Consider the following 21,289-nt stretch of genomic DNA (forward strand, 5'->3'; position numbering starts at 1 on the left):
GACCATTTTTGAACTGCGTGAGCATTCGAAACAGTGGTAGATGCTGGACTAGATGTTTTTGCTCGATATAGCGTATGGTTCAAGCATGGAACATATGGTTTATAGATCTATAAATGTTGTGCAGCATGACCATGCGAGATTTTAGTGCGGTGTTAGCCCATTTTCTCTTTTTTCTTTTTGAGAAAGGATGATTACAGATTTTTTTTTTAAGTTTTGTACATCCCGTTTTGTACGATGCACTCAACCATATTACGGAAATTTTGTACTCACAAGTAGCTGTCGCATTCTTTTTATGTCATCCCTCTATGATATTATGGCTTTAGAGGGAAAGAAAGGCAATGCCGAAGCACATAGCTTATATATGTATCATGCTGGTTCACGAACCTCAGTGATCACTTTGTTGAGCAGCGCCATCGGCCTCATACAGGAGGCCACCATAAATATATCATAGTGATTTCAACTTTAGACCTGAAATGTGTGAGAACAATGCCAGTGTATCACGAATGTTTGAGTGCGCCTGGCACTTAGATGTTTCAGTGTTGCCTTAGGTTGGCCATACGCAAGCATGTACTTTTATGTTTTAGTTCCTATTCCAAGCGATCAGATAACGAGCAGATTTTCGATTTCCTGGCAATACAGAGACACCAGTTCTCTTTGTTGAACTAAAACCGATACACTCAAAATAGTTCCCAACACATACACACCGCGGCTGATGATGCGCATCACATGTTTGCGCCCCCAAGAAATATTTCTATTTCCGCGTACTGTAGTTACTGATGCTCTGAAAGGCTACAAACTGGTTCTCCAACGACCTTGTATGCATGGACATTCTAGTAAATTTCAAAATCTACGAGCAAAAACTTCTCCAAATCATTTTGCAGCATGCGACAGCAATACTTTCAAGCAGCACTGTGCCGAATCACACAAGCCAGAAAGGAGGAAAGGCTCGCCGTGCACCCTTTCCTCCTCGCCTGATAAAGAGATGTAAACCTTCATGCTTGCACAGTGTAAAAGACAAGGACTGAAGAAGGAACACAACACAGCGCCTGTGTTGTGTTCTTCCTTCAGTCCTTGTCCTTTGCGCTGTACAAACATGTCGATATTGAATCACCAACTCGCCCAGCTTCCAACTTATCAAGTTGTATACCTTCTTGTCCAGTCTGGTTTCTGCTGGAGCACTCGCACAGTGGCGGGCAAGCTTGCGCCCCACCCTTTCTGTTCATTTGCTGCAGTGACCAACTGCTGCACTTTCCGTTGCGCTGCCCCGCCGGAATAACCCATGTGACAAATGCTATGGCCACGAAAAGCCAAAATGGAGCCCTAAACAGCACATTGCGTCAGGGGCACCGTGCATCAACTCACTGTATTTACTCGAACCTAGGCCGATACTTTTCTTTAAAAAATAATGTACGAAAGTCAGGGGTCAGCTTAGATTTCAGGATGTGGTTTGGCCACCAGGCGCTGCCGACTTCAAAAAGGTAAATTCCACAAGGTGGACAATGGCATTGTTGATTTTATAAGCACACAATGAGAACTGAGAATGTTCCTAGTGGTGGAGATCATATAAGTGAAGGCGAAGGAGGTCACAGATGTTCAAGGCATTGCTCCAAACAAGTTCCGATGGCTTTCTACTTCGACATGAATTCGGCACGTCTACTTCACCTCAAGCAGTGAACTGGGTTATGGCAGCATGGGACAAAACTCCGGTCGATTTGATAATGCGAGATGCAAGTGCAACATCTCGGGACTGTTGTGTGTTCATTTCAGTCAGATGCATTTTCCGTTTTGCTTATATTTGAGGAAAGATATTTTTTTATCTTCAAACTTTCAGGCGTCAGCCTAGAATTGAGGCCACCTTAGATTTGAGTAAATACAGTAAATCTAAAGTAATGCGCATCTGAACAGTAGTAAAGAAACAGGTGCAAATGTGTATTTCACACTTAAAACAGAAGTCTGGATTGTGGCCCTTTTGGATGCTTAATGTACATCTTTTTTGACAACCCCTTCAGCCAGCAGGAAGTCGTAGAGCTTCCTCGTCTTGTTGACATCAATCTTGATGATTGCTCGTGCATTGGCAAGGCGCAGCGAGCCCAGCTTCTCGTATTCGTTGACAAGCAGTGCCTTGAAATGGAGGTACATTTCTGGCACTATGCGGAGACCTGCACACAGCTGAAACATGCCATGCAAATCATGTAGCGCAACACAACAAGCACACCACTACTGCACACAGCACCTGCTCATCACTGAACTGTTGCAGACAGCACCATCAGTAATGCCACTCCCTTTGTTGGCGGGCTAGAGCGCATTTAAGTACAGATGTTTGTGATGACCACATGAGGCCAGAAGTGCACCTGAGCTGTTTGCTTTTTCATTTGCTCAGTGAATCCAGAATTATTGGTCTTCCCTGCCAGCACAGGATGGTGCTGCAGTGATGTTGCCATCCACAAAATGTGGTGCAAACAGCACTGCAGTTTCACCCCCCAATGTGAGCGCTGAGCATCAAAAACAAGTTTCACGCCATTTGTTGGCCTGCAACGAAATCTGCAAGCTTGTTACAAATAAAAAACTGAAACAGGTGTGTAGCGCAAAAAAATGCCTTTACATGCACACATTCCCTTATTTAGCCTGAATGGATGCACCTGTCGTGTCCCGTGTGCAGAGTGTTGTCTTCTAGTTGAAAGATGGTGACATGCTTCGATTTAGGAGCAAAATTGTGGCTAGAAAAGACCAATACTGGCACCACATGGCATTTCAAAGGCTTTCCAACTGGCAGTCTATAGACACGGTAGCAAAGTAGGTGCTGTAAGTAGCGCAATAGGGTGTCCCAAATTTAAACGTTGTCACAAGGCCACCCTAATTAAAGATAGTGTTAGATCGCAATATATAGCAGTCAGTTGTTTGGACTAACTATACATAACTTTAAACCGAATATATTATACAGTAAGGCATAGGCTATGCAGAAACTACATTTCACGACCAAAACAGTCTTTAAAAGAAAAAGAAACCTGCAAACATGACTCTGTACGAGAAGAACAATATGATATGCACTGTTCTAAAAAGCAGTTTCCGAGTAAACAAAAAAATTAATGTAATGAGGAACATGAGTTGATTTCATCTAAGATGCTATTCCAGCTTGATATCGCAGCAAAATAGACAGTTTTCTTTCCGCAGTTAGTTCTAGCTTTTGGGAGTAGAAGGTTGTACAGTCCTGTAAATCTGATTTTGCTAGTTATCAATAACGTAATAAACAGTAAAAACTTCAACAGATGCCTCTTTGTTCAGATGACAAGATGAAGATTAGTAGCTTATGAGAAAATAACTCATAGAAAGGAAGGAAGTTTAATCTTTTATACAGTAAAACCTCGCTAAACCGTACCCGCTTAAACAGTAGTTTCGTTTTAAAAGTAGTAGTCAAATCCTCGACTCAGCGGCCATCGAACATAATGTGTTTTGTATCCACATAAACCATACAAGCTTATGCGTATGCATCGGTTAAAACGTACAGTTTCCACTTTTCGTCGCGCTAACATGGCGGTGCGTCATCTCTATTGGGCGGCCCAGCAGAACAACAAGCTTCAGAGATCGGAACAATAGCCTCCAAGCGCCCTGCGCATTTGCGCGTGAAGCCACATCAACATCAACATCATTTCGGCGCTGTGCCAGAGAGCGTTGTGGCATCGTGCAAGCGAGAACTCGCATCATGCCGAAGCTCGGATAAAAAAGACGCCGGGTGCTCAGCATAGAAGAAAAATTAGACATCGTCCATGCTATTGAACGTGACATGAAGTCGGCGCTGGCACGCGACAGGGATCTGCTGTTGACAACGGTGTGTGGCATTTGGAATGCGAAGAAGTTGCTCGGCGGCACTGCTGCGACCGCGAAGAGGCGTTGGCTACGAGGTTCGACTTTTTGCCATCGTTGCCTCTGTTGTTGCCGAAGTGTCAACTAGCGACAGTGATGAGGACGACACGGACAGCGACAGCATGGGCGATTCAGGCCCAACAGAGGCAGAAGTTGCGCATTACGTCAGCCTCATGAATGCAATCGTCGTGACGACAACAGCACCCTGCAATGAAAAGGCGCCCCAGGACTTTTGCAGCACCACCGCGCGTGTGCACGGAGAATACAAAACGCCAACGAGGAATCTTCTATGCGAGTGTTTGCTGAGAAGAGGGGCCTGGCTGAAAAGCTGGCACGCAGCTTCAGTAAGTTTGAGGCCGCTGTCGTCATGCCAGGCCGCCGTGGCATCAAACGAAAATAACACTTTTGTCGCGCGAAGTGAATAAATACTGCATGTTTTTTTCCCCTTTCATCGCACTTCTCTGAGTTTTGTGTTCTGTTTTCGACAGGTAAGTGGGCGATCTCATGCTATTTCGGTTAAGCAGTATTACCATTTAGTACGTACTTTTTCCGAGCTCCAGCCAACTACGGTTTAACGAGGTTTCAGTGTAAATGGGAGGAGAATCTCGAAGGCCTTACATAGCACTTTGTAAACAACGCATTCGAAAAAAAAATAATAACAGCATGAAACTGTTCACCTTGTTTAAGCAAAGCTAATACCAAGCCCTAACAACATGTGCGATGATGACACTACCATAACTAAAAATAGTACATTCTATTTCCCTAACTATCAGCGACATTATCAGTCAACCTGGGTCATTTAAAGAACATAATTTAAACATGACATTTAAAGAACATACAGCAATGACAATGCACTTTTATATAATTAAAATAATTTTCAGAGCTGGTCACATTTTGAATACAGAACTGTCCCTTGAGATTTGGGGCCACAAGCACTTTGTGTAAAAATAATTAAGTGTTTCAATGACCATTAGCTTTGCAACGTTGCACCAACACAACACCTGGAAGTTGAATAGAATTTCAAAATTACCATGGCTACTAACTCGACATCCATCGATAAGTGCCCGTGTGACAGATGCACTTACCTCCCGCTCCTGAGTGTTGAGCTTCTCATAACCAGGCATGCCCTCAATGGCAAGTGGTGGGGCTGTCCGTCGTCCTGAGGGCACACAAAATTAGATCAAGCTTGTCTAAAACGAAACAACTGCTGACAACCATGTGCAGACCCAACAAGCTGAGAAACCATTGCTGAATGTTATACTATTTAAAGAAGGCTGGTTGGTTAACAAGTAATGCGGTCCTGGCACTGAAAGAACAGATGACACAGCAAGATTCGTACAGGGCAACCAACAACTAGGCTTTTCTACACAGTGACATTGCATAAAATGTAGTCACAATGTTAGAAGCACCCATAAGTGATTGCACTGCCCAACTTGTTCACATTAGACTCTATTTTCTAATGACGACAGCCAATCTACAGAGGTCTCACAGGACTGTGTCATCAAACACAACTCTAGCCAACATGTGCTATGGCTGCTGCCATACCAAGCAACTGTGACACGGGCATATGCATTGTGTGCTATAACTGAAGCAATAGTGGATGCTGGTGGTGCTGTTGCCAGCGTGTCCACTTAGAAGAATGGCCCACACTGGAAGAGTGCGGTGTTTCACTGAGTTTTCCAACATCCTCCTCACTTTCGTAGAATAAGTGTCAAATGCTTCGAATGAACTAATTGACGCTAGTCAAAATACATGCACATTGTTGGAAACATTCTTGAAAACATCTTAAACCAACATCAGCGCTTCTTCGGCTATCGTAAGGCTGAGTTCTTGCTTTACTGAACCAATCCAGTGAGCCAGTGAGGACCTTCTTCCCAGTCAGTTGTCACACCTGCCTGAGCATACACGAATGCAGAGTTGCAAGGCATGATGTGACTGCAATTCACGGCACAAAAACAACACGAGCCCTGCATAAGCGGCTTGCACACCAGCTCCTCCTGCAGGCACTGTTTTTCGGCTGTACCGTTTCTTCTACACCATCTCAGGTCAACCTGGTTGTTGCGTCGGCAGCGGCAGGCAAGCGGGGGGCCCCGACCGGGCGAACGCGCGGCTAGCGCCGGCGCAGGAAGGAGACACGGAGCAAACTGCGCCCGATGAAAACCGGAACGAAGACTCGGCCGACCCACGGCCGTTTATTACTTATAAAGGCTTCACACGCTAGATGACACCTCCAGATTGGCCCAAGCTCGTCACATGACAGAAGGGGGGTGCGCCATCTAGCTAAACAACTACAAAACATACATGTACGATGACACCGAAATCTGACAGGGGGCGGCACTAAACTACACTGGTGCTCTCAAGAACCCCCCCACCACCACCACCACCTTTCCATGCACACAAAAAGAAACGTTTTAGAGTGGCTGACCACTATGTGCTCTTGAAAGAGACAGAAGGCCCTACCAAGTGCCTTAATTAGTGATGCAGTGGTGATCCAGCCACTGCAACTTCTGGAGAAATTTTTTTGAGCAGGAGGAATGTTGTTTTGGGGCACCTTTGTATCAGAATTTGATCTTTAAGCAGCCTGGGAGCAGTTCTTTCCAGCTTCACTTATTTACTCTTAAAGAAGCTTGGAAATCGTTATGCCATAGGCCAAGAGGTACTGCACTGCAGATAGACTCCGCATCTAGCATGCAGAGATAAATACCGGATGTTATAAACTGGATACTACTACCCTGTAAATTTTGTCAATTTCAATATAGACATTTGCACCAGAAGGGCTTCGGCATAGTATCTGTTCCGCTGTTCCAATGCTAAGTAAGGGTACAACTGCATATGTGAACCAGCCTGCTTAACAACGCAAGCTAGACGCTCAACGTGCTTGGCGAATGATACAGATTGGCCCCACCTGCTTGCAGCTTATTGCAAGGCCAGCCTGCGAAAGTGCACTCGAAAGCTCATAGAGCAATACTTTTTTTCGTGAGAAGAGCTACAACTGAGGTACTGCTGACTGGCAAAATTCTGTGAAGCTATACTACTCTGTCATAGTTCAAACTAGGTGTTATGAACACGCTGATCTTACTAAACACTAAAGAGGATGTGGAAAGTAGAGTAGCCGACAGATTTTTCGGACTCCAAAAATTTGGACTTGTTAGATATTCCGGACTTCATAAATGCACCTTCAGGGTTCCCATAGAGCTAACGCATTTTCGCGACCGACTTTTCGGACTAATTTGGGTGCCGAAGTTCGACTTTCCAGAATAAATTGCTCGTTCCAAGCCACGCTACCTGATCTTAAAGATCGCCATGTTGGATGTTATGCTGGCTTGGCCAGGCTTGGCTTCCAGTGGCCAGCTCTACCGGACACATTCAATGGTCAGGTGGCGCAGCAATCGGCTCAGCCGTCAGCGCCACCATGTCACTTCTGCAAAACATTGAGGCGGCTAGTGCTACGGAGGCATGCTTTTGCAGCGCTCGTTGGAACTTGTCGGTCATTCTAAATTGTAGTTTTAGGGCAATGGAAGACATCAAGGTCTATTTGGGGCCACTGACACTTGAGAAAGGACTTCAAATTTATGACTACAACCATGTATATCATGTCAAAGAAGTTAACAGCACGGACATCGCAGCGAAGTGCTTAAGTTAAATTATGGGGTTTTAGGTGCCAGAACCACCCTCTGATTATGAGGCACACCGTAGTGGGAGACTTCGGAATGATCTGGACCACCTGGGGTTCTTTAACAAGGACCTAAATCTAAATACACAGGAGTTTTTGCATTTCACCCCCATCGAAATGCAGCCGCCGTGGCCGGGATTTGATCCCGCGACCTCGTGTTTAGCAGCGCAACACCATAGCCACTAAGCAACTGGCGCAGGTCGGGAAGTGTTTGTCACAACAAAGCAAGCATGCTTATGACGTCAAACTCAAAGTAAGTTAACAAATCATTATTTTACATCACGTAAGTGAGCAAATAGGGCCGTGGACGTTTTCGAACCGTCATTTGTAGCTTCATTACTTGGAGCATGCCTTGCACCTCACAATTGTAGAAGTTTTGGTGAATTGGCGGGTAAGTGCTTTTTTTCTTCGTTGACAAAGCACCTTGAGCATATTCTGGTACTGTCGTTCAGGTTTGAATGTGAGAGGCCATCATCGCTGAAACATAATAGAGAGCAATCAGCTGAGACTAAGCAATGTTAAGACTGAACTGATGTGCACTAGCGTGTGCGAGAGAAATTTTAATTTGCAAACACTCGACGTGTGCTGCGGTGTACTCCAACCTTAGTTCTGTTGTTCTAAATGCGAGAAAACATCGGCACGAATGAGCCCAGTTCCAGCAGTGGTGCCTTCATCTTGGCGCAGGAAGAAGCTGCACATTGGCTTATTAATGCACAACGAAAAGCACAGTGTGCACAAAGCTCCAGCACAGAGCACTTACAAAGCTAGATTTGACACATAACAACCACTGCAAGTTTGTTTTGGAGCGAGACGAGCTAAATAACCATCTAAACCAGTTTACAACAGCAAGAATCAGTTCACACGTTTTTATGCAGTTGTCACTTTACTGTGCGTTTTTTTCTATTGCCGCGGCTGGCTCTTTTTTTTCTTCTTTTTGCATTTACGTCTTAGTTCGTTTAACAGAAATTCACAAGAGCGACACAAACCGCGACGATCTACTTCAGCCAACGGTTGCTTCCCACGGTTTTGAAGGGAAGCAGTACAAATTTGTTGTACACCCTCTTCACAGTTGTAATAATCCTCAACACAGCAGCATCTGCGCTTGTTCTTTTCGTTCACACTTCTCACGGTCAAGGTCAATCCATTGAAAAATTGGAAAAGCAGGCTTTCAGGCTTGCCAGAGCGTGCAACGGACAATGGCGAAATGTAGCGGGGGCCTACTTGCAGCTGCTCACCGCCATTGCTAGGTGGCGCAACATGTACAGGCAAACTTCATTGCAGGGTGTCTGTAGCCTTCAAGACTGAGATGCGCTCGCGATCCCCACGTCTCGGAGGCCATGCCCGCTCTTCCTTGGCTGAAAAAATGCCCCAGGGGACGGCACTCTTTTGTTTTTTGTTGTTTCTTTTTCGGTCAGCACTATCATTATAAGGACTTAATGCGGAATTAGTTTTTTTTTTTCCTTTCTTTTTTATTAAAGTATCGGTTGATATTTTGCACGTGGTGTCCAGAGAGCTGGTTGTCTCGAAGACACCACATCTTCGTGCATGTTGATACAGCTTCGCATCTGTGTGATCGGCACCACCTCCTGTGCCTTCGCGAGAGCCAAGTGGTGCGAAAAAACGTGGCTTGTTTCTTCGACCTCCATGGCGATCTCTGCCAATGAAGATCACCAACGCGGTGATGCTCTTGTCGGCTGTATACGGAGATGACGTCACTGTTGCGCAAATCTAAGCAAATCTGCTTGCCTCCATGCGATGCCCTACCCTTAAAGGTGGGGCATTATAAGGGATTTTCTTAAGCTGCTCTAAGCCTTAAATATTTAATTTTTCTGGCTATTTCCCAGTTCCTGCGAGGTACGGAAAATCGGTCGGCTACTGCACATGAGCAAAATATTACCACTGTGCCTCTCCTAGCCTTAAGAAGAAGCTTTAACTCTAGACCAACTCGAATGCTGCCTATTCAAATACACGTAAAACACCAAAACACCTTTCTGATATAACAACTAAGCCGATTTTAATGAAATTTGTTGAATTAGAGAGGAAGTTAAATTCTAATGACTGTTAGAAGTGGAATTTGGATTTAGGGCCTTAATGCTCTAAAACGGATTTTCAAAAATTGGTAACTTTAAAAAAAATAGATGCACAAGTTTACAAATCCGTAACTCTGCACCAAGAACAGAAATTGCAGGTGTGTAAATGGCATCCATTAGAGCACCCAAAGCACACTAATTTGATATGTCAATTTATATCTTACGTGAATGTGTTACATTGTTTACAAGGGTTCTGCAAAAGTTCTACTCACATATTTATTTATTTATTTTCACATACTGCAGCCCCTGGTGGGGCTATAGCAGGAGTGGATAACACTACCGTATTTACTCGCATAATGATTGCACTCACATTATGATCGCACCCCTGAATTTTGTCGTCAAAATTAGCTTTTTTTATTTCCCGTGCAATGATCGCACCCCGAACTTGCCGCAGCGATATGTCGTGTGCCAAGTCTAGCTAATAATGATCGCACTATCTTTCGAATGCTACGCGAACGACTCTTCAAGACAAACCAAGCAGTCTGTATGCACCAACCATTCTTAAGCAGATGCCCCATATCATTCCTTTCATCACTTTCCGCACTTCCATGACAAAAAAAAAAAAAAGTCTACAACCAAACTCACCTTTATTATGCGTACGCTTTATAATGGCTGTAGTCAACAACAACAACAAAAAAGGCGCCTTTCGATTCTTCTCGTCTGCATTCGTGGGCACGCAACGAGCGGCAACGATAGCAGCCACGTTTACACTGATACGTTAGAAGTGTACCCTATTCATACGCCGACGCTTGTAACACGGCTACGATATTCACCCACCCTTAGCGGAAACATGCTGTGTTAGGACAGTAGTAAAGACAAATGCCACAGTTTCCGCAGCATGCCCACTATCTGTTCCTGTGTCACTGGCAGCTAAGCGCGCCCATCTGTTTATGTCCCCTCAAAGTGGACATGGCTACGTTCTTGCCACAAACTTGCTGATATTAACGATATTATTCATTACTAATATGGAACAAACTGTTTCAATGCACGTAATGTGCTCACAAGAAGAAAAAATCCGTTCGACGCATTCGCCTTGCTCCGCTGGCCACCATTTTTGTTTTGGTGTCCCACACTACATACAATGGCAGCCGCCTATTTGTTGACCTGTTGTCATCCCACAGCAAATGCGGGATGAAAAAAAATATTTTTTTTTCTTTGCGGGAAATTTAACCCGCGTAATGATCGCACCCCTGAATTCGCGTCAATCTTTTTTGACAGATAACTCCAATCATTATGAGTAAATACGGTATATAATACAAAAAAGAAATACAATAGGCAACAAAGAAAGAAAGAAGAATATTAGTGGTTTATCTGAGAGCCATGCATAATATGTCAATCTTGTTCGCTTAGATGTACTATTAGGTGCAATTTACAGAGTAGTGGTATCATTTTTCATTGCTGAGTTACACAGTTGTAAACTTGATAGTTTCATTTCCTGAAAATTTGGAGTTTTTGCCAACTTTTATTTAAAAATTGACGACCTATATCGAAAATTGGCAACCAACAGTCACTAGATTTTAACTATTATTTTTTAATGCAACAAACCTCAACAAATTTGGCGCACCGGTTGCCGAGAAAAACGCTGTTGTTCCAAAGAAAGTCTGCGGTGCTCTTGACACTTACATTACAATATGAGCTGCTCTTACTGGCAAGCAATAAACCAGTAGTTTCTGACAAGCACCTCTTTCCGTGCTCATTGCCGTCACTATCTAGCCTGGACATAACTCTGCTGCGGATTGTGCTCACACTAAAGAAAAACACCTCTGCACAAAACTGTGACGGGTGCTTTGTACCATGATGAAAGGATTCCAGTGGGAAGTGCTAGGCAGGTGTGGCAGCACAGTGCAGACATTTAATGTACGGAGCATATGTGTTCTTTACTGACACTCAGTCTTGGCACCTTTAAGATGTAGGTGCCAAGACAAAAATTAGTCGTATAAAGATGCCATGCGTCACGTAATATTGTAAAGGTCTTTACGTTGGTAGTGGTGCTTTGTGATGACCATTCATGTTTCTTGTGAACTGACCGCAAGCATTGAACATCTTTCACAGAATCGGCACGTCATTGCAAGGAGAGGGTTGTGTCGTAACAGAAGCTGCTATCTTTTTTAAGCGAATGCACGAGGCTCAAGTGCTTGTCCCTTGTCATGCTAGACAACTCACTATCCCACCGACGAATCTGGAGCACCTCAATGGATCAACCTACCCACCCTTGCCCTGTACTAGCAAAAATCAACCAACGCTCAATTCTTTGCATTTCAATACTCAGTTCACTTGTCCCACAAGTGAAAAGTGCCCAACTGTGTTCACACTGCTAAACAATAAGCTAACTGAAAAATTTCTCAATAATCAAGCACAAAGCTAAGAACTAGACGCAGTACATGGGCTATGGAGTTATAAGTATTATAACTTGAAAAAGAAAAAAATCCCAGACCAGGATGAATTTTTCCTCAACTGTGAGGCTTCCTTTCTGAGAAAACCGTACATGTTTTCTTTGTAGCTTCATGCTACACTTGGATAGATGACAATTTTCCCTCTCATGAACCTTCTTCCACCTTGCAGGATTCCCACAGAACTTATTTAGCACGTATTATAACTTACAGACTAGTGACTATAAGTAAGGGTTATGCAAACAAAAAAAAATATGCAGTTTCCACGCATTGTGGGAATCGATGTAAACGAAGCTTTCTTTGCTGTTTCCTTTGATTCACGATAATTTGCGGTGACTGATGGCAAATGTTTAATTACTTCAACCTTTAGTCCAACACGAGAGTGGCTAGTTGATGTTAAACGTTATCATGCGTGCGCCACTGCTGTTTGCGTAGTACACAGAACACATAGGGGGACATGTTTGCTTCAGGCGTTGTTGTGTGCCATTGTTCATAACCTCTGAGTGGGTTGAGCATTATCATAGCCTTACATGGCACATAGCATCGTGCCAGAAGTATTAAATTTGAATTAGATTATGGGGCTGTATGTGCCAGAACCACAATCGGATTATGAGGCACGCTGTAGTGGCGGACTCCGGATTAATTTTGAGACCCTGGTATTCTTTAACATGTCCTCAAATCTAAGTGAACTAGGTTTTTTTTTTATTTTGCTCCCATCGAAATGCAGCTGCCGCGGTTGGGATCAAACCCGCGACCTCAAGCAATGCCATAGCCGCAATGCTACCGCGGCGGGCACAGAAGTGTCGCCTAGACTCTGCGGTGTGCTTTAATGCGATTTTACTTCTGCATGCCCTGCGTAAGTTGTCCGCTTGACAAATGTGCATGGTGTTTATTTTTCAGAAATAGCAGAAGCATACCGTACAGTACCTTGAACTTAAAGTTTATCCCACTTGTCTGCAACCACTGTCGTGTCTACTAGTAGCACTTCCTAGCCTTTTCCGCGTCACCTTCTCCCTTTCCCGCCCTCACACAAAGTATGGGAACTGCGAGCCAAGAGCAGCAAGGCTGCTATTCACTCTGTTCGCGACTGTCATTGGTTCTACCCATTCTCTGCCTCCTCTCCCCCCCTCTACCATTCTATCTAGCTTCCCTCTGGACTTGCACGTTAGTAGAAAGGTAAGCACTGCAATTTCTGCAATGCTCTTGCAGGGGGTTACAGATAATTACAGCTATCAAGAGGCTAATGTGGTGAGGCCCAAGGTTTTCCAGAAGGCATTGTGCACATTCAACGTGGTCCAAAGTCCAAACGAGTTCTTTGTGTCACTTTTCTTCTCTGCTGCGAGCCTGTCATGTATACACACGCTCTGAACCACCCCCCGAAGCAGCATGCCAGATAGCAGCAACAGTGGGGAAGTCGAAGGAAGAGGCAAGAAAAGCTTTGCTTTAAAATATGAGGCAGTGGTGTGAGCTTGCAAGCTTGCAAGTGCAAAGCTTGCAATGTGACTTTGCAATGCACTTAGTCACCTTACTTTCATCACTCACCGGTGTGAATGCATAGTTCAATTTGGCGGTGTACCACAAAAGGTGATAATGTTGTCTGATGCTTCGTCAGATTTAATGTGACACATGCCAACCACTTAAGTTGTCGCACGAGATGCCCTTACAACACCAGAGTGTTTGTGCATCTTGAATGTTGTAGCCGTCAGCCTATACATGCTATACGTGAAGCTTGCCGACATCCTTCTCCAAGGCATCCAAGTGCTCCAGGCAATGCAGCAGAAGGTTCCTCGCGAAAACGAAAGCCCGGAGGGACTGAGTCATCTGCCGGACCTCCTGTGAGGACCTTGTTGAGGCAGCCTGCTCTACGGCATCATTGCTGCCATCGTCGCCATTGCTATCTGATGTAAGCACGTTCGCGATGATCATCTCATTGGTTAGAAGCACTTAGTTTACAAATCTATAGCAGTGCCCTTTTTTTTCACCGGCAATGTCGTGCATTGCCGATGCTCACCAGGTGGATCAGTCATCTTCCGCTTCGGCGGCAAGTCAAGCGAGGCTGAGAAACCGCGTGGCCAGGAACGACTTCGAGGCAACTAACTATGACGAACGCGAGCGATTAAGCTGTTTGCAGAACTGTGTTGAATGAGAAGAAAAGTGGTCCTTGAGGGAAGGAGGAAAGGCTAGCACTATGTTCTGCGACACTTGCGGGAGCACAGCTCGGTGCCAGCAGGGAGGCGGAAGGGGGAGTACAGAATGAATGAGGAGCCAACGAGCAACACGCGAGCAAGCTGCATGCGGTGCAGTTGGCGTGGTCCATTCGTGTTTCGGAGGGTGGGGCGGCGTAGAGCTATGGGTGCAGCCCATTCGTGTTCGAAGGAGTGGAAGGGCGACGGGAGAGAGCCGTGCGGAGAGGACTAGAAAATGAGCGCACAGCGGCTGTGGGAGCAGCGGCCCATTGTGCAGCAGCTTGAATTTCTCGTTTTCTTTTTTTCTTTTCAAGGATTTCGCATTTCACTAACTTTCGGCTTGGACACTCAGCAGCCAGACTTCATCGTTATAACCGATAATGCCGCATTGGGGCATTGTAGTAAGCGGGTTATTTCGCCATGGAAAACATGCAAAAGTTGACAGTGCAGCAGCTTCTCATTGTTATAACCGATATATTGTTAAAACCAGTATCGTTATAAGCGGGTTCGACTGTATACTGAACTCCAGAGGTCACCTGTATAAATATAAAACAGCATTCAATTTGATGACTGGCATCCACACTTACAGCTATCACCACCAACCAAAGATGAGTTTCCTTTCAAGTTGGTTGTTTGCCTGCCAGCTAGAGCTTATCTTTACCATGTGACGACATTGCTATATCTTACCTCACTTTAACAACACAAAATTATGAACCGCAATAGCTTTTCTTCTTTCTAGCCAAGTGCCTGAACTATGCAGGAATGCCAACTTCTTTTGTGCAAGGTGATCAGAGGGGCCACGCACCTTCAACACCAGCTTGGCGACCTGACCAGCGAGGGATTACAGACTGCGAGTGTCCGTTAGAGAACTTTAGGTTAGGGGACGCAATCCGCACCCAAGCAATGGGGGACGCAAACTGCCAGTTGTACAAAAGAACACAAAGCGAGCATAACAGAAGAGCCCGCACAATGAAGTCGCTTGGGTGCCTAACCTAAAACTCTCTATAGTTGCTGCCATCTCTCAAAGCCATTGTATTAACTGCTGCATCAGATGGCATTGCCTACCATCGCACTAGTATAGTCAACTTCTGTTAAGTCGACCCTGATGGGACCGACAAAATTGATTATCTGACAGGTCTAATAAAGCAAGATGCATAAAAAGTTTCAAAACACACTGGCGACTCATTCGGCAGTATTTGCTTGAGTCTAATTCACTCCTGAAACAAACGCGCGCCTACTTTCCTTGTGTCCAAAGTAGAAATCCAACGTAGAAATTACATTAAAGCTCGTAAACAAAGTAAAAATTTAACCCAATCTTGTATCAAGAAAAGTATGTGTGTTGCACAATGGCAATCAGTTTCCTAAAGTCAGCTTTACTACAGTACTTTTTTGTTACGCAGTAAAGCACACAAACGTCAGAAAGGTAGTTTTGGTTTTAAATCCGATGTCACTACACAGGCAATTTTCGGGCAAATTTTCTTGAAAAGAAAGGTGCAAATTAGTATGGGGTAAATAACGTAAAGAGATATTGCAAGTTACGATTACTGTTTGAAGACCTTCCTGGGTAGGCCGAATATAGGAGCTTTCGATGGGTGATGAGGTATGCTGAGTGCATTCACTGTCCCCTAAGCTTTGCTGGGACCGACACTGTCACACAGGGGTCGCTACTGCGATCACCATAGGGTGAGGCATGCTAACTGGCAAAGTTCGAACTATCCGGCAAAGGTAAACTTTAGGTACAAAATAAGGAAAGTATGGGCTTATAGAAATGCATGGGCGCCGGCTGTGCATGACCTTTAGCTGAGATTGAATTAACTAAATAATCAAATAAGCCCAAGAGTAATTAAAGGAGGACTACACACAGTTCGAACAACGTTGCTCTGCAAGACATATTCATATACAAAAATAAAGCAGCTACTTGCCAAGGCCTTTTGATGACAATGGTGACAGAGAGGCATCCTTGACAAGCTGCTTGTGTAGCCAAACTTGTGTGGACGTTTCATTCTGTAATGACAAGTTATCAGCCCAATATGAGCAGAAATTCAAAGTTTGTAGATGTACTTGCAAAACCTTGAAAGGCATCCCCTAGCACAAATTACGGTATGCTTCTGATTTCTTTTTGCAATCGCAGAGATTGGCGTTCAGTAAAGTGTTAATTGGTCTGGGCTAGTTTAGTTAGGTTCCATACTAGATAACAACACAAAAGGCACACTGTCCTCTCTAACCTGTGTTTTTGTAATTTTTTCGAGTACACAGCCTTTAGCATACATAGCATCATTGAAATAGAAGTATTTAATATTGTAATTTGGGCAATCAAGACACTGACTGTGCCACCCTGCTGAAGCAACTTTTCAAAAAGGCTTTAAAGAAAGTTAAATGTCAACTGACAGTGCGTCACCACTTTTAGACTGTAAAAATCCTCCTGTGCATGTGTGCACAAAAATCATTTTGGGGGCAATGACCGCCCCATTTCTACTGTCCCAGCACAGTATTTGCTCAGTCCATGAACATGCCTGTTCTATATTTAACAAAACATGGGCAGCCTGTGCTGCAACATGCATCTAAGCTTCTCCAAGTTGGTTACCCATATGAAGCAGATGGAGAACAAACTGACAACTGAAATTTACGTTTCAGCTGTCAAAAGCTGCTGCTTTAAGCATTTCTTGTTGTAACCACGGTAACAGTGGCACCCACACCTGCAGCATGTTTCTGCAACACCTGCAGGCAACCACAGCACGTGTATGCATGATGAGCACTTAGAATTAATAGTACTTGAATTATAAACATGCTGCGCAAGATGCACAAGAGATGAAAGGACACAGCGCACTGTCCTACCCTCTTTCTTTCTTTTCTTGTGCAATTCAACTTACGCAATCTTGCGCATCTTGCGCCTATAATGCATGTATGAACCAACTAGTCTGCAAGAAAGTATTATCGACTTAGAAATCAGTGATGAAAAATATTGTACAATGTTTTAGTTGAAAGCAACTAGTTATGAAAGGGAAAATTGTCATTTACGATGGGGGAATTATGGAAACCGATAATTCCGTACGTCCAAAGGAACGCCAGGAAACGTAAGTGGAGCAGATGCTCCTTGCACGGTTTTCTCGCACGGGAAGGCCAGGCAGCTTCTTGGCGGCGCGACCCTTCCCCTTTGTCACTGACGTAGACCATCATGTGGCTGCGCAGGCTCGCTAACACTGGACCAAGCAAAAAACATGGCAGGGGTGCCGAAATTGGCGCAACTGCGAGCCACGACGAAGGCAGGACTACAGGTAACCATCTCGTTCTAATACTTTGTCGCACTCTGCCTTTGTTCACCCCACAAGTGACCCCGGCAAACGTCGCGGTCAGAACCAACCTGCTTCCACGTGAATCTTCTGGAGCAATAAATGTTGTTGTCCTTGTTATTACAGTGTGTTTTCATGCCTTCCACTTGTCCTAGCACCGCTGAAGCCCGGCTGTACAAGGTAAGCAAAAGGGAGTTGGCTGTCAAGCCTAAGCTTTACGCACAAAGGCGGCTCGAGAGAACCCAAGACTACAACCCAAATGTAGCACCAAGCTACCATGGAAACCCATACAGGGTATTCAGACAGAAAGCTTTGCAGCTGACAAGAAAATAGTCCTGGTCCAAGATTCAAGCCCCAGACCAACACCTTTCCGGGGCTGTCGCTCTGCCATTCGAGCTAACCAGGAGGTTAGCAGGTCGCAGTGCAAATTACTCAACAAATTGAAGTGCCAGGACACTGCATATGGCAAATCAGTTCTGCAGAACCTTGCACGGTGGAGGAAGTGTACGACATCCTTCACCAATATGGGTAACTTTGCATTACATTCAGGTGGACAACAATTGAGTGGGCACCGGAAAAGTGCCTGTGGCATCATGGCTCATTCTCGCTTCATGTGGCTTTTCTACTTTGTGCAGGCAGTGGCCCGTCCCGGCAGTTTGGCGGCGGTGCACAGACAGAGCAAATCGTAACACACCTACAGCTCTTGCAGCTCGCTGTCCTTAACTCGGCTCACGGAAAACTGCCCTTATCAACCTCGTGGACGGACGCTCCGCTGCAAGTTTGGCCACCGTGGTCCTGTGCCTGCGCTTGGATCTTCACATGGCCACAACGCCAGCTGGCCGTGGAAGACGCATAAAAGGACGGCTTCACCAAGTGGGCCACGCAGTTCGGCGGCGGTGCACAGACAGAGCAAATCATAACACACCTTCAGCTTTTGCAGCTCACTGTCCTTAACTCGGCTCACGGAAAACTGCCCTTATCAACCTCGTGGACGGACGCTCTGCTGCAAGTTTGGCCACCGTGGTCCTGTGCCTGTGCTTGGATCTTCACATGGCCGCAACGCCAGCTGGCCGTGGAAGACGCATAAAAGGACGGCTTCACCAAGTGGGCCACGCAGTTCGGCGGCGGTGCACAAACAGTGCAAATCGTAACACACCTTCTGCTTTTGCAGGTGAGAATTGGTGTTACTTGCTTTTAAATTTGCTTCTGTTCTTGTGCACTGCTGCCGAACACAGCATGAAGTGTATTTGTGTTGCGTGAAGTGTTTTTGCTTTGCTAATGGGGAAAGACTCCGCAAAGAATGCCTGAAAAGATGCGGAGAAGGACGCAACTGACGCAAAAGATCTTAAAGGGCTGTCGAAAGCGTTTCAAAATTTCAAACGTGATTTCAGAATTGAGATGAGGGAAATTAAAGACAGCATAACATTTTGCTCTGATACTTGCAGTGAGGTGAAAGATGCAGCCACTGATATTAAGAATATGAGAGCTGAAATGTGAGAACTTATCAGGCAAAACATGGAACTAAAAGCAGAAAACAAGAAACTGGCACAAAAATGCGATGAGCTGGAGCAGTATCAGCGCCTAAACAATCTTGAGATAAAAGGTGCCCCGGTGGGAAATGATCCAGTGGCTGTTGTAACAAAGATAGGGGAAGCTGTCGGCACGACGATTGATCCGGCTGACATCGACACATGCCACTGGATTCACACTCCTAAACTAGGTGTGCAGAAGATAATCGTTCGTTTTGTCAAAAGAACGAAATGTGACGATATTCTGGCGAAGTATAGAAAGAAAAGGCTGGATAGCTCTGTGTTTGGGGATAAGAAGAAAATGCCCATTTTTGTAAATGAGCATTTGACTCAGAGGGGCAAGGCTTTGCTTGCAGTGGCAATACAGAACAAGAAAGAAACTGGCTGGAAATTTGTCTGGACATCTGGTGGCAAAGTGCTAGCACGCAAGGATGAAGGTTCACGAATGATACACATTGCGACTAAAATTAGGAATTGAACATGCCATGTGATATACGAAATTGAAAATGGTTGATTATGTCTGATGTTGTTAATAACTGCAAGTATTATGATGTTGCAGAATTTAATAGTGAATTCCGCTCTAGCAAGAACTTGTTTTCCACTTTACATATAAATTGTAGAAGTATAAAAAGAAAAGTCGATGACATTGCTGTTTTTGTACAGTCTCTGTCAATTGGGTTTGATGTGCTGGTTTTCTCAGAAACATGGATCACTTGTAAAGAAGATGCACCGTTCCTTCCAGCTTATCGAAATGAAATTCTTTGTCATGAACAGCAAAAAGGTGGAGGTCTTGCTATTTATTTTAAGGCTGCTCTTTCTTGTGAAACTACTTGATAAATATTCTGTCATGAATGATGATATTGAATGCATGACTATGTGTATTGGACCATTTTTAGTAGTTGGTGTATATAGGCCACCCTGTGGCCACAAAAATAAATTTATTCAGTTCCTTGACGTTGTGTTGTCATCAACTGTTCTCTGGAATACTCCTTGCATAATTATGGGCGACATAAATATTGACCTCTGCTCCAATGATCCCTATGCGAAAGAATTTGAAATGCTTTTGCTTACATATGGAAGTGCAAATTTTATAACATCACCTACTAGGATTACATCGGTACGCGCTACGCTGCTTGATATATGTGCTTCAAATTTAAATTCGCAGAATATAAAAACCGGGGTTCTTTCGTATGACATCAGTGATCATATGCCCATCTTCTTTCTGGTATTATCTACTTCTCGCCTTTGCATACCAAAAACCCAGACATTTTTACAACGAACTAAAAACAGCAAAACTCGGGAAAATTTTTTTCACTTAGTTTAGAACCTAGATTGGAGCACTGTTTATAGGCAAAATCACCCTGATGAAGCTTATAACACCTTCCTAAAGCTGTTGCGTGCTAGTTATGATGCAGGATTTCCACTTCATGAGTTATCACGGGATATAAATAAAAAATGTAGAGAGCCTTGGATAAATTCTGATCTTTACAGGCGCATTGAAATAAAGAAGAAGTTGTACCACGATTTCATCCACTCGAGAGAGGCTGACGCGTTCACTAAATATAAGGCATATAGAAATGTCTTAACTTCAGACATAAAAAAGGCTAAAGCGAACTACTATGAATAGCTATTTGAAAAAATTTACAACAATCAGAGGAAATTATGGGAAGTCATAAATGGGTTTACGAACAGGAATAAAGGCTGTAATAGGACACAGGACCTCAAAATTAATGGTGAAACACTCAGCGGCGAAAGTTTGGCCAATGTCATGAACGAACACTTTATAAACGCGGGCTCCTATGTTGCAACCGATGGAAATGCGGAAAGTGCCCCAACTGCTGATAAGCCTACTGTGCCTTATTCTGTTTTTTTGGTACCCACAGATTTGGTTGAAGTAGAAAACTTAATGAGAAATGTTAAAAATAATGTTGCATCAGGGATTGATGAAATAGGTTCTGCTGAGTTGAAATTGATATCACCATTGATATGTGATGTATTGGCCTATATTATCAACCTCAGCCTCACTGCCGGTGTATTTCCGGAACAGTTAAAGGTGGCAAAAGTCACTGCAGTACATAAAGGTGGTGATATCAATAGTTTAGCAAATTATCGACCAATATCTGTGCTTCCAACAATATCAAAAATATTTGAAGGAGTAATTTACAATAGACTTGCATCCTTTTTTGATAAACATCAAATAATAACAAAGAGTCAATATGGGTTTCAAGAAAGTAAGTCAACGGAACAAGCTCTATCATATATCAAGGATA

The 21,289-nt window shown here is 44.2% G+C and overlaps 1 protein-coding gene across 7 annotated transcripts in view; it reads right to left on the reverse strand.

The window, feature by feature from the left end:
- Positions 1-1,908: 1,908 nt before the first annotated feature.
- Positions 1,909-21,289, reverse strand: part of Ada2a (Transcriptional adapter 2A) — a 278,034-nt gene continuing 258,653 nt past the window's right edge. For all 7 annotated transcript variants that reach the window (XM_075684082.1, XM_075684078.1, XM_075684081.1 and 4 more), the window contains 3 exons: positions 16,123-16,204; positions 4,947-5,020; positions 1,909-2,169 (listed from right to left, as the gene is read on the reverse strand). In XM_075684082.1, coding sequence (XP_075540197.1) covers positions 1,978-2,169; positions 4,947-5,020; positions 16,123-16,204 — 348 coding nt within the window. In that variant the 3' untranslated portion in view covers positions 1,909-1,977. The remainder of the gene's footprint in view (positions 2,170-4,946; positions 5,021-16,122; positions 16,205-21,289) is intronic.

The sequence above is a fragment of the Dermacentor variabilis genome, chromosome 3 (assembly GCF_050947875.1).
Source record: "Dermacentor variabilis isolate Ectoservices chromosome 3, ASM5094787v1, whole genome shotgun sequence".
NCBI lineage: Eukaryota > Metazoa > Arthropoda > Arachnida > Ixodida > Ixodidae > Dermacentor > Dermacentor variabilis.